This window comes from Larimichthys crocea, chromosome III (genome assembly GCF_000972845.2).
Source record: "Larimichthys crocea isolate SSNF chromosome III, L_crocea_2.0, whole genome shotgun sequence".
Classification (NCBI taxonomy): domain Eukaryota; kingdom Metazoa; phylum Chordata; class Actinopteri; family Sciaenidae; genus Larimichthys; species Larimichthys crocea.
The window spans coordinates 12,317,206-12,331,866 of NC_040013.1; the positions used below are offsets into that span (position 1 = coordinate 12,317,206).

General features: G+C 41.8%; 1 protein-coding gene across 3 annotated transcripts in view; it reads left to right on the forward strand.

The window, feature by feature from the left end:
- The window catches only part of unc5b (unc-5 netrin receptor B), a 45,939-nt gene that overhangs the window by 25,407 nt on the left and 5,871 nt on the right, over positions 1–14,661 (forward strand). For 2 of the 3 annotated variants that reach the window (XM_019266230.2, XM_019266229.2), the window contains exons 2-9: positions 5,469–5,699; positions 5,955–6,098; positions 6,500–6,603; positions 7,740–7,920; positions 9,282–9,449; positions 9,951–10,115; positions 12,092–12,124; positions 14,321–14,515. In XM_019266230.2, coding sequence (XP_019121775.1) covers positions 5,469–5,699; positions 5,955–6,098; positions 6,500–6,603; positions 7,740–7,920; positions 9,282–9,449; positions 9,951–10,115; positions 12,092–12,124; positions 14,321–14,515 — 1,221 coding nt within the window. The remainder of the gene's footprint in view (positions 1–5,468; positions 5,700–5,954; positions 6,099–6,499; positions 6,604–7,739; positions 7,921–9,281; positions 9,450–9,950; positions 10,116–12,091; positions 12,125–14,320; positions 14,516–14,661) is intronic. The other variant, XM_019266231.2, reaches the window with a different exon arrangement.

Here is a 14,661-nt window from a genome sequence, read left to right on the forward strand (position 1 = left end):
CTGATGAAATGAAAATAACGGCGTGTCTGTTAGTCACTGGTGAATTAACGGCATATCCTATTAAAAGATGACCAATTTTCCCCCCTGTCTGCGCTGAAAAGAGTTGCTTATGCTGTAAGTGTTTGTGCGACTATGTGTGTTTGTGCGTGTTCAGTCAGATGGGTGAACTGCATGACTCCTCACACCCCGTCTGGCTTTGTTGATGTGAGAAGTGATGCTGTGTCGCTCCAACCTGCATTCATGTCGCCTCATGCCCGGCCTGATGCCAACACACTTACATACACACACAAAAACACCCCCACATACACACACACACACACACACACACATACTGAGACTGTCCCACTGACACCTTTGGTGATTTTTCCATTAATTCCGTCTTCTAAATCTCGACACTTGCTTTTTCCAGTCTTCATGTCTCCTTGCTGGTTCCTTCTCTTTCCTCCTGTAGTGAGTTGTTTTCAGGCTGATGAGGATGAGGTCAGTCTGAATATCAATCACTCAGTGTAATTGTCCTTTAAGAAAGGCAAGGAGAGACAGTCTCCCTCCATCCATCTCTGTCTCTTTCAACCTGCCTCTGTGTGTGTGGTGCTCGATTCCACCTCAGAGCTTCCTCGCAAGAATGATGATAATGAGGTAGATTGGGTGAGGATGATGGATATGGTTAGCCAGTCAATGTTACATAATGACTACTGATCGCACTATTTATTGGCCTTGTTTCCTCTGTCACCAGCAGTGTTGTCATATTTGACTGTCTGTCTTTACAGCTGTTTGTCCTTAGTGGGCTCAGCGAACCGGTTGAGCTTCAGAGCCGTGGGCTATGGTTCTTTCTCTATGTGCATGTTTGTGTTTAAGGCTGTAGGATGTCATTTTGAAGTCTACTGGCGCTGCGCAAAGTGCTTTGAATCCAGCAGGCAGAAGGTAAAGAGGACTTGAGTCAGGGGAAGACCAAAAGAAGAAAGACACTCCTAATGTCGGATACCAAACTGAAAAGCGGATGTGTCTTTCATAGTGTTTCTCTGTTGTTTGGCTATTCCCCTTCCTATACTTTATTCTTTCTCGCCCTCTTTACCCCCACTTCTGAGTGCAGTGTTGGGATAGCGAGGGCACTGGAGGGCACAGTAATGACTAACTCTGTAAAGGTAATGATAAAGTACAGACATTTTAGACTCCACTCTAGCTAGAGGCGCTGAGACTAAGAAAATTACAGTTGTCCGTGCGCACGCGCGCGTGTGTGTATGTGTGTGTGTGTGTGTGTGTGTGTGTGTGTGTGTGAGGAAGAGAGAATGAAAGGAGAGAGAAAAGAGAGGGTGGAGAAAGACAGAGGGCAGAAAGAACAACAGAGGCAGTGTCACAATCAGACTGAAACAAAGACAGAAATTGCTGTGATTCATTCCGGTTATTATAGAAGTCCAGCATTGCGCATGTATCTATGTGTGTGCGCGCACTCTGTGTGTACTCTATCGTCTCTCTCCTCTCCACTTGTCTTTTAGTATCTCTTGACCTGTCTTTGGCCAGCCTCCCCGTCTTCCCATCTTGTCACCTCTGTCCAGATTTCTCCTATCTCTCTCCCACGCAGTCCTGCCTTCTAGTTGTAGCCTTGTTCATCCACTGTCACTCCGCGTTACGGTTACATTGCTGTACTGACGCTCTTTGCTCTGCAACACAGTCATCGGAGGGGACTTACTTACACCATTTGAGTTTAGCATATATGAGCAAGAGTGGGTGAGGATGTATTGTATAAGCATAGGTTGTCATCTAGTGTCTGGGTCTACGTGTGTGTGTGTCTTTGTGCGATTGTATGCTCTAGAAAAGAATACCCAGAAGCCTGTGTTTGCTTTCTAGCTGTCTGCTGTCTGTCATTAGAGTAATAAAAGACTTGCTGTGTTGCACGGTGAGGCGTTATTGTCTTTAAGATTCCTCCATTCCGCACAAATTGCCAGCTGCTGGGCTCTGATGGATGTTTGTATGCTGGCCCAAAAACACAGGTTCTACTTTGAACCCCCAGCTCCATTATCCCAGAGAGAGACAGGGGTAGAGAAAGAAGCTGTCTATCTGTCTCCTATCTCTGTCATCCAAAAGTGTTTTAATTAAACTGTGTGACTCTACAGGCCCCAGAACACACACACACACACACAGACACACATATGCACACACATTACACAGAGAGAGTTTAACCAAATACGCAGGGCTGTTCCTCCCATTCTGTCTCCCATCTCATCTGTTTGTCTCTGCTGCCATTCTTCCTCTTCAGCCGTCCTCTTTTTCGCTATGCGTGCCCCCTCTCATCGCGCCTGAAGAGTGACAGGCTGTGTTTTTCAGCCGCTGTTTGAACACCGAGCGATCAATGCCGGACAAAGGGAAAGAGCGGGGGTGAGGGGCAGGGAGGGGTAACACAATTGGTTATTGACAGTGAATTTAAAGTCTGAAAGACTCGAGGCGATGGCTTAGTAAGAGGAGAGCAAGAGGATGTGCGGAGAGAAAACAGAGTAGAGAGGATTGGGAGAACGTGATTCATGATCATGGTTAAACATCACTTTGGAATGTGTGTGTGTCTGCCCGCATGTGTTCCTGCTCGTGGTATTGAACCTGTTTAATTTAGTGTGTATAGGTGACATGTAAGTGTACCCTGTGTGAGCAGAAAGAAGTCTGTGAGTGCACGTTTATGTGCTTGTTCCTCACACTACTCATCTGCTCAACGTTTTAAGAGAGTGGCCAGACCTATCCTCCAAACTTTGCTGCATTTGTTATGTCTGTGCATCTGCAATTGAAGTGGCAGATCATCTGTAAGACTGGGCTGGTGTTTCTACTGTATGGCTGTTGGAATGGATATAATGAGGCTGGACAATTATTTACAGAAAATATAAAAGTATGATAAAATGTTTTTCCATTTCGATTCTCATGGTAGTTCCAGTGTGGTATATCACTTGCATCATACAATGTCCAATACTGATCTGTGAATTTCTTAATCCAGCAGCTCTGGTGGGGTTAAAGATGGTGTAAAGTGATATATACCACAAGTAAAAGTAAAAGAGTCGATGTTATAAATGGAAATGGTCAAAAGAAGTCTGAAAACATTTCATTATTTTTATTTCAATGTCTGTTATTTTAATTGGTGGTTGACTCTTTAACCAGCTGATGATAAGTGATTAGTTTTCCTAGAAGTAGCCATGTATGACAAATCTATTAATATGTCTATATTTATTGATAATATAAAATGTCCTTCTTTTCTAAAACCTACAAGTGATCATGATCTTTATATTTGTGATCACACGTGATGAATAGTTTACTGTGCAGCTCTGGGGTAAAGTGTAAATGCGTGCAGTGGTGAGGGTTCAGTTTGGGGTCACAGGTTAGTGAATAAACATAGTTAGTGGAATGTCTTTATAGAAAAAGCCACTAGAGAAGAACGAGGATGTGTTTACGGTAGAGGCAGGCGGAGACAGATTAAGGATGACGAGTCTGTCCTGGATGGCTGTTGGACCTGGAGCAGCTGTTGCCCTTTTTGCCTGTCCTGTGGACACAGCACTGCTGCAGCTCTGAGCTATGAGTAGTGCTGCTTCAGCTTCTTTCTGGAGTGGAGATTTGGGTCGAAAGATGGTACCATCAATGGTATCATTCTCTTGAATCCCATGACTTTCCGCCGGCTTTGGTTTGAATCATACCACAACTTTGTCTTCCACTTCCTTCATGCTCCATGTTCTTCTTTACTCCCCCTTAATGTTTCAGACAGACTGTCAAGGGGAACAGTGCGAGAGGGACGGAGTGCTTACTTTCCTAAAATAGGAAATGGTCTTAAGTAGTTTCTCTTGTTCCCTGGTTGTGGAATAACTGATCAGGGTCGTCTCGATACATTTAGAAAACTGAATGCTGCAAATTTGTCTGGTTTAAGTCTCATTGTGGAAAAGCGGTGCATCTGGCCTTTCTTAAACCACTGAATGTAGAGAATTAGATTTAGAAACTGTGTCGCTGTGAGACTGCTGTGTAAGAAAAGCACAATTACTTATGCCTGCATGTTTGTGTGTATGTTAAGGGAAGCTACTTCTCTGGGGTGGAAGGTTTTTTTTCTCCTGGCTGGAGCCGACCCTGTCAATCCCCTGCACTTTGCTTAAGTCTTCTATTTAATGCTTATTGAATTTAGATCTTTTTCTTAAGCAGAACAAGGTTTTCTATTGGAAGGTCAGACTCATTAACAATTTATGAGAACCTGGATTACCCGAAAGGCAAAGTCAGAAAGTAATGAGAGTTTGATCGTAGCTGATTGCGTACAAAGAGACCTCTGGCACCTGCTGACCTATAGTGGCTTTTGAAAAGTATTCTAACAAAGTGTGTCATTGTGTTGGTGTATTTCATGTGTCAGTTTTCAGACAGACCATCAGAAATTGCCTGTGGTCAGGTTATTCCTTATGGCAGAGTCTACTGCAGTCCTGATGTTTGCAAATATGTCACAAGCGTTTTGCTGTACATAAATAAGTACATAAGGACACAATGCAGTCGAGTTGTGACAACGGTTGAACTTGCATTGTGAATGTTTGAGTCTGGTTCCAGTGCATACAGCTGGAGAAAAACATTAATAATAAGTGATACGATGTGTTTGACAATTTATCATAATGCATCATCATGATATTCTTGGAACTGTCAAGTCAGTTTTTTGACTAAAACACAAAATTGCTTCCTGAAATGGCTTTAAAATCTGTACAGCAAACACACTGACCTTTGAAATTGAATAACCAAAGTAGTACATAGATTCCATGTACCTAAATCTGTCCGCTGCTGTGAAAACCTGTATCGTAGCCAATAACATTGCAGGGTTGATATACTGCCTGGGATCCACCCATCATTATTAAAGTAACACATCGTAGTGAAGAGGTCAGAGATACTGTGTCCTTCCTGCCAGGAGAAGCTCTTGGCAGCATTGCCAGGAGCAAAGTGTCACATCAGAAATGTCATGGGATAATGTGCGATCAACAGGACCTGTCTGTGGAAGGTCAGCAGCTCTCTTCCCCAGCTGAAAAAGCATGGCAGAAGACCTGCATTTACTAGATTACTGACTGAATACAAGAAGGCGAAAATGTCACAGCAACCTTCCCATTTACAGTGCAAACCATCAACACCTTTAATATCTTTTTGACACACACTAATAGGTTAGCCTTAATGTATACAGTGAAACACTGCCCACAAAATCGTCTACACATGCCCTAAAGCTGGACTGAGACACACAAGATGAGCTGTCACACACACACATATGTGACAGCTCATCTTGTGTCTCCAGGTATGAGATAGCTCATTATCCCTGTGGGACATATGTTATTTTGGTTATTTCTTACCCCCGAGTCCTCAACATGGAGTTCTAATGCAGGATGGAGACTGATGGAGACTCTCTGCACTGCTTGAGTATGCCTCTTTAACTCAGGTCTTTCCACTGAATTTACAGTCATCTTCATCACGTCTGTGCCCTGTGTTTTCAGAGAGCAGCGACTACAGCGAGGCCGAGGTTCTCCCCGACTCCTTCCCGTCAGCACCGGCAGAACCTCTCCCAGAATTCCTGCTGGAACCGGAGGACGCTTTCATCGTGAAGAATCGGCCGGTTCAGCTACGGTGCCGGGCGTCACCAGCCACCCAGATCTACTTCAAATGTAACGGAGAATGGGTCAATCAAAATGATCACGTCACCAGAGAGAGCCTTGACCAGATCACAGGTAATACACACACACACACACAGAGGTGTACTGTAAGCACACACATAGTAATGTCATATTTCACAGACATAAACATCATACTCAATTACAAACATCATTTTCAACTACATAATCCATTAGCTCCCATAGGCTTTTATGTGCACGTTAACTGCATTTGGCCTGCAGCCAATGCATTATTTATATGCACTGTGAAAAACATGCCCCTCTTATATCTCTCTCTTACTCTCTCTCTGTCTCGCTCACTTTCTTTCTCAGGTCTGGTGGTGCGGGAGGTGGACATCTCGGTGTCAAGAACCCAGGTGGAGGAGCTGTTTGGGCTGGAGGACTACTGGTGCCAGTGTGTGGCCTGGAGCTCGGCTGGCACCACCAAAAGCAACCGTGCCTACGTTCGCATTGCATGTCAGTACTGAGGCTGTGTGTGTGTGTCTGTGTATGTGTGAGAGAGAAAGCAAAGAAGGAAGAGAGACAGCAGAAGGGCAAATGTTTCCCTCTTTTTGCTTGTCATATATGTCAGTTTAAGTATTTATGCAAATGAATTTGCTGTAGCACTCCATCATAGTCCCCCATGGTAATGTGTGGTGTAGTGTGATTGACACACTGCATGTTTATGAGGGTATGAAGTAAAAAAAAAAACAAGACACAGTGACAGAGGCTTTTAGGGGCTTTGTCTGGTGTGTTCATGTGTGTGTTTGTGTGTGCGTATGTGACAGGCAGTGTCACTCAGATAAACAGAGTGTCACTGCTGTCACAGGGCAGTCTTCACTAACTGCTGACTACATATGTGCTCCCCCGCCCTGTAGATCTGAGGAAGAATTTTGAGCAAGAACCGCTGGGGCGGGAGGTGCGACTCGAACAGGAGGTGTTGCTGCAGTGTCGCCCCCCAGAAGGGATGCCCGCTGCCGAGGTAGATCTCATTTCCGTTCACACTGCTTTTTCCATCTTTTGTTTTTGGGGGTTTTTGATACCTAAGGGATCAAGATCATTTATATTTTTATAGCTCGAGCAGAGATAGCAAAGCCGAGTTTTAAATAATCAATGAAGTCACACCATAAACATAATACACACAAGGGAGAACCGTCTGAAGCTTGAGAGATTTAAGTCTTTCCAGCTATGAACTTCCCAAAACAATGAAAGTATGCTCTGATATTTAAGCAACAAAGCAAAGAAGCTGCACTTAAATCCGCTTTGTGTCATGTTTTTAACACTAAGCTGCTTTAACTGTACAGCGTTATATCAGTTTTATTCCTCTCATAAAAACAGAAGTACAATATATTTAAAAAGAAAACAAAGATTCATAAATGTAGATTTTTATGACTCAAGTAAATATTTATGCTGTGCCAAGTTTTATTGTTCTTTTTAGTGGCCAAATAACACATTACTACGTGACATAAAAAGCACATTGCATAAAAGTGTAAAAGCTCATCTTAGCTGAATACATGAGAGCATTTTACTATAATTTCAGAATGTGTTTTATGATAAATACTAACTGTATTGCGTATGGTTGTTTGCCAGTATATTATGTTTAATTATTAGTCAGGAGGATGTGTCAAAACTAAGAGTGAGCTTTGCCAAAAGAAGCCACAGATTCTATATTTCCTGAGATAATCAAATATTGACAGCGTTTGATCAATACCACATGTAGCAGTGAAGCGTGTCGTGATGGCTTAATACTCTGCAGATTTATTATGTTTACTAAATAGGCCTGTGTGTGTGCTGTGCTGACTCATGTTTATGCATACACACCTGCTGATTTTTTCAATGATTTATGTGAAGATTTATCTGCCAAAAGAATTAACAGAGTCCATTATTCAAAATTGCTGCGACACAGAGGTTTCAGGGTATGGATGTTTTTCAAGATCCTCATCTAAAATCTTGGCTGCTATGGTTACTTACTTTTTTTCAAGTAGTACTTTTTTGTTGCTTTTTCTATTTAAATGAAATTCATCCAGTTTTTTCTTGTGATTACTGAAGATTTTCTTTCAGTTCAACAAAGATCAGCGTGGTGTGTAACTGTGTCTGTGTGTGCCGGCCTCACTATAGGTGGACTGGCTGAAGAACGAGGATGTCATAGATCCATCGCAGGACTCCAACTTCCTGATCACCATCGATCATGATCTGATCATAAAACAGGCCAGACTCTCAGACACGGCCAACTACACCTGTGTGGCTCGTAACGTGGTGGCTAAAAGACGAAGCAGCACAGCTACTCTTATTGTTTATGGTAAGACACACACTTTTTTCACAAACACAAACAACTTTTGGGAGTTTTTGGGTGATTAGTTTACGAATCATGACATAGTTGTCAAATTATCTATGTGTTCCTAGTCGGTCTGTTTTGACAGCTCTATACCTAAATGCAAATCTTAAAAAACTGAATGAACTTTATGCTTTTGCACTGACAGTGGTCAACATTTGAAGGAAATATGATTTGGAAGCTACCACACTCTTTTTATTAGAACTATTAATACGTAGAAAGTACTTTCTTTCAGCTGGAGAATGGTTGACAAACTGAAGGTTCATGCTATAAATGGATGTTTCTGAAACTACAGTCACTTTTGACTCTCCCAAATAAAAATTTTAATTTAAAAAAAGCCTCTATTCATTTTAATTTTAACCATCAGTGTCTGTAACACATATAAACATGTACAGAACATTTCAAATAGTCATAAAAATATTTAGTCTGGAACATTCTTTTTCATTTTTATATTTGATTTGCATGAATTTGTCATTACTGCAACACAAGCCGTATGACATTTGTGTTAATATTGCAGCTAAATGTCCTCTTGTAAGAGTTAGTCAGTTAGTTTTGGGTCTTAGCACCTAATATATACATGCATTTAACAGTAACATTAATTCATTTTTAAAATTTTGTTCAAAACACACAAGCACTACGCACAAGAAAATAAGATCTTTCCTTTTTTTTTATGTTGAGAGCCACCTAGTGTGGGTGACCCAACCTGTCATCCATATGCTAACTTCTGTTTCTATAGAAACCAGATTAGTTCCTGTGGCATTTTGTTCAGTGTCGTGGTAAGGACAGCAGGTATAAGTGACAGTAAGTGAGGGACAGGCACATTTAGATATAAATATATATCCATATTCATTTTGAGTAAAAAAAAAATTTATAATATTTTGATATGGCTTGAAGTAATATTTCTATGAAACAATTTCATTTGAAATGATGTCTCATTATAACTGAATAAGCTCATTTTATGTATCTCAACACTGAAATCGCAGTTGAGGGACGTGAATAAAAGTGTTTTTTGGACCAATGTCTCATAATTTGTATTAAATCACATCATTTACTAATTATTTTTATGTCCAAATGTGTAAAACCACTGTGTATCTGCAGTATTTATGGAACATCATATGGCAAATGAATCCAAAATTTCACTTCCAGGAGAAAATGCCATTAGTTGCAAAAACACCCAAATACACCTGATTACATCACAAATATTTAGTGCGACTGAAAAAAATCAGACATGATTTTTTATTATCATCAGGGGGAATAAACTCATTACTGTTTAAGTTGAGCAAGGTATTAACTGCCACACCCATCTGTTGTGTCTGTTACTCTGTCAGTGAGCGGAGGCTGGTCTTCTTGGACCTCATGGACAGAGTGTAACGCTCGGTGCGGGCGCGGGTGGCAGCGACGAACACGTAGCTGTACCAATCCCGCCCCTCTGAATGGAGGAGCCTTCTGCGAGGGGCCACCCTTCCAGAGAGTGACCTGCACCACAATGTGCCCAGGTGAAGATGACATATACTCATCTGCATTATTTATAACATCTTCAGATAGTCGTTATTCACTAGAATGTCAGGAAATTTCCCAAATGGGCCATTTTTCAGGAAGAACTTCGCAGGATGAATTTTAAAAATAAATCGGATGGTGGAGTTCAGCTGTGTTCCTCCACGTGAGGTTTAACTTTAGATAAAACAGCAGGACAGAACAGCATTTAATCATTTAACTGCTCTGATGTCATCATGAAACATCTACACCAGGAACAAAGTGTTATCTGATTTATCATCACACAAGGTTCTAACACTTATTGCTCTGCCCCAGGTGTCAGACCACGCTGACTCCGAAGTTATTTGAAACAAACCACAGAATACATTTAGCAAATTGCTAAATTATGCCATTACAACTGCATCATGCCACATAATAACGTCACATACCAGTTCCCCACTTCCTGGACTGATTAGCTGTCGGTTAGTTGAAAAATGACTCACATCTCTGCTGTCTCATTCCAGTGGACGGAGGCTGGACAGAATGGGCAAAGTGGTCTGCCTGTGGGACAGAGTGTACCCACTGGCGTAGTCGTGAGTGCCAAGCCCCTCCACCCAGGAACGGAGGAAAGCACTGCAGCGGCAGCATGATGGAGAGCAAAAACTGCACCGAGGGGCTGTGTGCGCGCAGTAAGTCACCTGGGCAAAGTGTTTGAACAGCAGTGGTTGTTAAATGTCAAAAGAGAGTCAATATTTGGCTCGTATATATTTTTTGATGTAATGTGATGCTTCAGTTGGCTCTTTAATACAGATCGGCATCTGCTGAGTTTAGCTGAGATAGTTCACATTCTTCATCCTATATCTGAAAGACTAAGGTGTTTCTGAGGTACCTATAGGGTCAGTTCCCTAACAGCATACTACTGTATATTTGCTGCTTCAGGAGGTTGTTGAATTGATAATAGTCTTGCAGACAGTGATTTCTTTGCTCATATCTCAGTTTTACAAGGTGTATTGCATTTCAAAGGTATTTTGTATAGAACTGTATTCCCAAGGTGTTTAGCCAGCATGGTGAGAGTGCGGATGATGTAGAGAGAGATGAAAGTGAAAACGGCTAAATCGCAGACAGATGTTTCATGAGGCAAAATTTAGGTTCACAAATAGAGAAGACAAGTGAGCCACATCTAAAGAGCACAGATGGAGGGAGAGGGAGAAAGAGTGAGTGAGCGAGAAAGATAGAGCAAGTGCAGGCTGAGGGAGCGCATGGAGTGGGAAGCGAGCATGACACGGCCAAGTTGAAAAATTAGCACAGGGAAGAGCATATGAGAGTGAGTCAGACTCACACTGACACCCAATGTGCAGCCCGTGATGCGCTGGAAGGAATCTAGCTGACAGCGCATTATGATCTTAGAGACAGACTTCCAGAGAGGAAGTGAGACACATTTAAGCACACAGTAAAAAAAATTAAAAAAAGTTCACTAACCAAACACACCCAGCGCATGCGGATGAAAGTCATAAAATACACGTGCAACAGGGTGGGGGATCATACAAACACTCTGATGCGAGTCCTCACATAAACAGGCTTCCATGGAGCAGCCAGATTAGACAAATACCCTGTCTGATTTGGCTGTGCAGAGCGAGGATTCTCAGGGGGGCTGTCAGGAAAAACATGCACTCAAGTGGCTCTGACAGAGCGGGAAGATGGAAAGCACTCTGCTGCAGAAAATCTGTAAATGTGTCATTTGGCAAATACAGGTTGCTGACTGACGTATTTATTTACCCTAGCTCGTAAATCCGTTTATTCTATGGTCTCAAATTGTCCTGATGACATTATGGCAATTTGCGTTCCTAACATGCTTCACATAAGCAAACAATAGAAGCCGACTGCAATGTCTCACTCATTGTTAATCCCTCTGAGGATCCGCTAAATACTCCGGTCATAAATGTAAAATGCTATGAGACACCGCAAACCATCATCTTCGCTGCCTCTTAGTAGATTCTAATTGTTATTGAATGATTGGGATAGTTGGGGAATCCATTTGGTGTTTTGATGATGCTTGGGAGAGAAGGTTATACGGTTTGAGATATAATAAGTGACTCGATCCTGAAAGATGGTTTCGATATTCATCAGATCGCTCAGGCATGATTCAAGTTGGTGTCATGCTGGAAAAAAAAAAATTCCCATTAGGATAGAGATGGGGTCTATTTTTTTTTTTCATGGGATGAAGGTGATAACATAGCCTGTGGGATGTACAAAGAGACAATTTCAATCTACGGTCTCCCTCATGTGCCACACAACACCAGTGTCCTTGTTCATTTTCAGAACTGTCCATAACTTTGCCACTCCCCTCTGTATGATCTTAATCTCCTTCACAGTTATTTCTAATAGGCTTTTATTCTTTGTGCATTATGTAAACACTTCCACACATTCACATACATTTCTCAAAGAGGTTATTATTTCTTAGTATAATATGCTTTCTTGCTTGCAGTGTGCCTTTTTATGTTTACATTTCTATTTTCATATTGATGAGCTATTGTTTACTCTCCCGTTTCTGCTTTGTATTTTGTTATTGTATCTTTCATTTGCATAACGACTAGTCCATCCATTTTTATGTTGTTGTGTTTTTTTTTCTTTTCTTCTTCTCTTGTTTTTTCTCCTGTTCAAACAGATAAAAAGATTTCTATTGAACATTCAAGCCATCGTAAGTTCACCTTCCCATGACTTCACTCTTTCACTGCTTCACACTGTTTCTGTTTGTACTGCATACGTGTGTGTGTGTGTGTGTGTGTGTGTGTGTGTGTGTGTGTGTGTGTGTGTGTGTGTGTGTGTGCGTGTCCTAACATCTGTCTTAGCACATGGAGCTGAAATGCATGGAGCATTTTGTGTTGAGCCCGTCTGTCCACACATCGTTGTCATTTCAAATCAAGTTCAGTGAAGACGCTCCTCACCTTCTTGTCCAGCCTGCTCATGAGTGTTGTTATTCCGTCTTGTCGAGCACGTTGACTACGCGTGGCGCAGGTTTCTTAGCTGGCTCTATGTTAATATCACTTCATATCATGACAGCTTTTAACAGCTGCAGTTTGAAAAAAAGAAGACATGATTACAACTAATGGATTCATAGATGTTGGTGTAATTAAACAAACTGCCTCGAAACTAGCTCTAACCCAACAAGTCAGGAAGAGGAAAAAAATCTGCAAGCTGTGTTCTGATGGGAGTAAAATGACAGGCCTCTAGGCTGAGACTCTTTGATCCATAGGCTATGAGGTGGAAGCATAGCACTTGCTGTAGTAAAAAATAGATGATTTCTATCTGACTTTCAGTTAATCTGTGATTTATAGTTTACATTTGAAGTGATGGTAATTCCTCTAGCACGATGCGACATGGGCTGAGGGGAGAGCAGCCGCAGTAATGCACCTAATTCGCCATTGTTCCATTTGTGGTAATAAGCGTGGACGGCTGTCGGATTCGGTTCCATTGCGCCACGTGAGCACGGGAGCTCTCCTCTGCCAGCCCATCTGCCTCCGGCTTTCCTATCCTCCACTCTTTCTTCAACTCACACTGCTGCTCTGTAGTGTCTGCGGTTTCCTCCCAACTTCTTCCTCACTCTCTCCTGCCCTTTTAACATGAGCACAGCTATCCTTATCTCCACTCTCCTCCTCACCACACTTATAATCCGTCTGTCCTCTGAACAAATCACAACCTTATCTAACTCCTTCCTATCCTTTTTGCCAAATTGCCCCCCTTACAGCTCTCTCCCGCTCTGTTTATCCCGTCTGTCTGCTTCTTTTTTTTCTCTCTCTCTCTTCATTGTCTCCCACCAACCTTGCTCCTTGTCTTCTCTTCTTTTTTTCTGCTGTGGTGTGACTGGCTCACGTGTCTGAGCTGGGTATAGTTCTGCTAAAGCAGCCTGTGCTAGACCTGCTGACTAGTCACAATCACCAACCAACTCAGCCCATCTGGGAGCAGCTGTAGTGATGCCATTCCTAACTTTTAATACTGTATAGCCCTTTGCATGGAAGGTAACTTGCAGCCCTGACTAAATTAATGTCACCCATAGCAGAAACAGTGAAGTTTCATCAAGACATTAACAAAAAAACTTAATGTGGATCGGTCACATCATGGCCTGATCCCTGATACCTGATCTAACTATAAGGTCAGTATCTGCACCAAAACTGATCTAGCATTTCATATACATATATATATTTCATATATACAGTTTACAGTTACATTTTTTGGTGCTTAATTACCACTTTTTGTTGCTGAGCAGTGATAGTGTGAAAATAAAATAAAGAGGAAATTAAGCCCTAAAAATACTGTCACTTATAGAGTTGACTGAGTCAGACTGCTGGAGCCTCACATTAGCTTCAGTTGAACAACCCTGACACCAAAAAGGTTGGGATGCTGTGTAAAACTAATTCAAACTGAATGTAATGATTTGCAAATCCTTTTCAACCTTTAGTCAGTTGAATGCAGTACAAAGATTTCTTTTTTTTAAATCAGTGGTTGTAGGTGAAATAAATTTCAGTTTCAATTAATGATGTACTCTCCCATAGCCCAAGGTGGCATTTTCAATTTAGCTTGTTTTGTCTGGTCAAAAATAGAAACATATTGTATTTACAATGGACGAAAGAGAGAGAAAAGCTCTGAGTCATCACATTTGGAAGCGTGAACCAGCAAATGTTTGGAATTTTATCATGATAAATGAGTTATTGTTAATGGTCAACTTATTATTTATCAACTAATCGCTTCAGCACTAATTAATTTCTGGTACAACAGTGAATATGTACTAAATCAGATGGTATCTCCCAAATATTTTTTCTTCTTTCTCATGCATCCTTTGCATTTGTATCTTAGTGTTTTCATGTCTTGACCGTCTGACTTTCTGTCTCTTTTGCAGCACTGGCCCCAGGTATGGGTGTAGCAGTCTATGCTGGTCTGGTGGGGGCCCTGCTGCTTTGTGTGATACTGGTACTGTGCGTGGGAGTGCTCGCATATCGCCGTAGATGCCGCCATCTCCACGGAGACATCACTGACTCTTCATCTGCTCTCACCGCCGCATTCCACCCTGGCAACTACAAGCCTCCCAGACAGGGTAAGTTCACCGCCACAGTCTCACACACATCAGTCAGTCACACAGTTCATCATTGTGTTTGTTCACAACTTCTCTTATTTTTACTCATCTTCATAGAAGTGCTTCTTCACAGTTCTTTCTGTTATCACACTGCTATTTATATCATC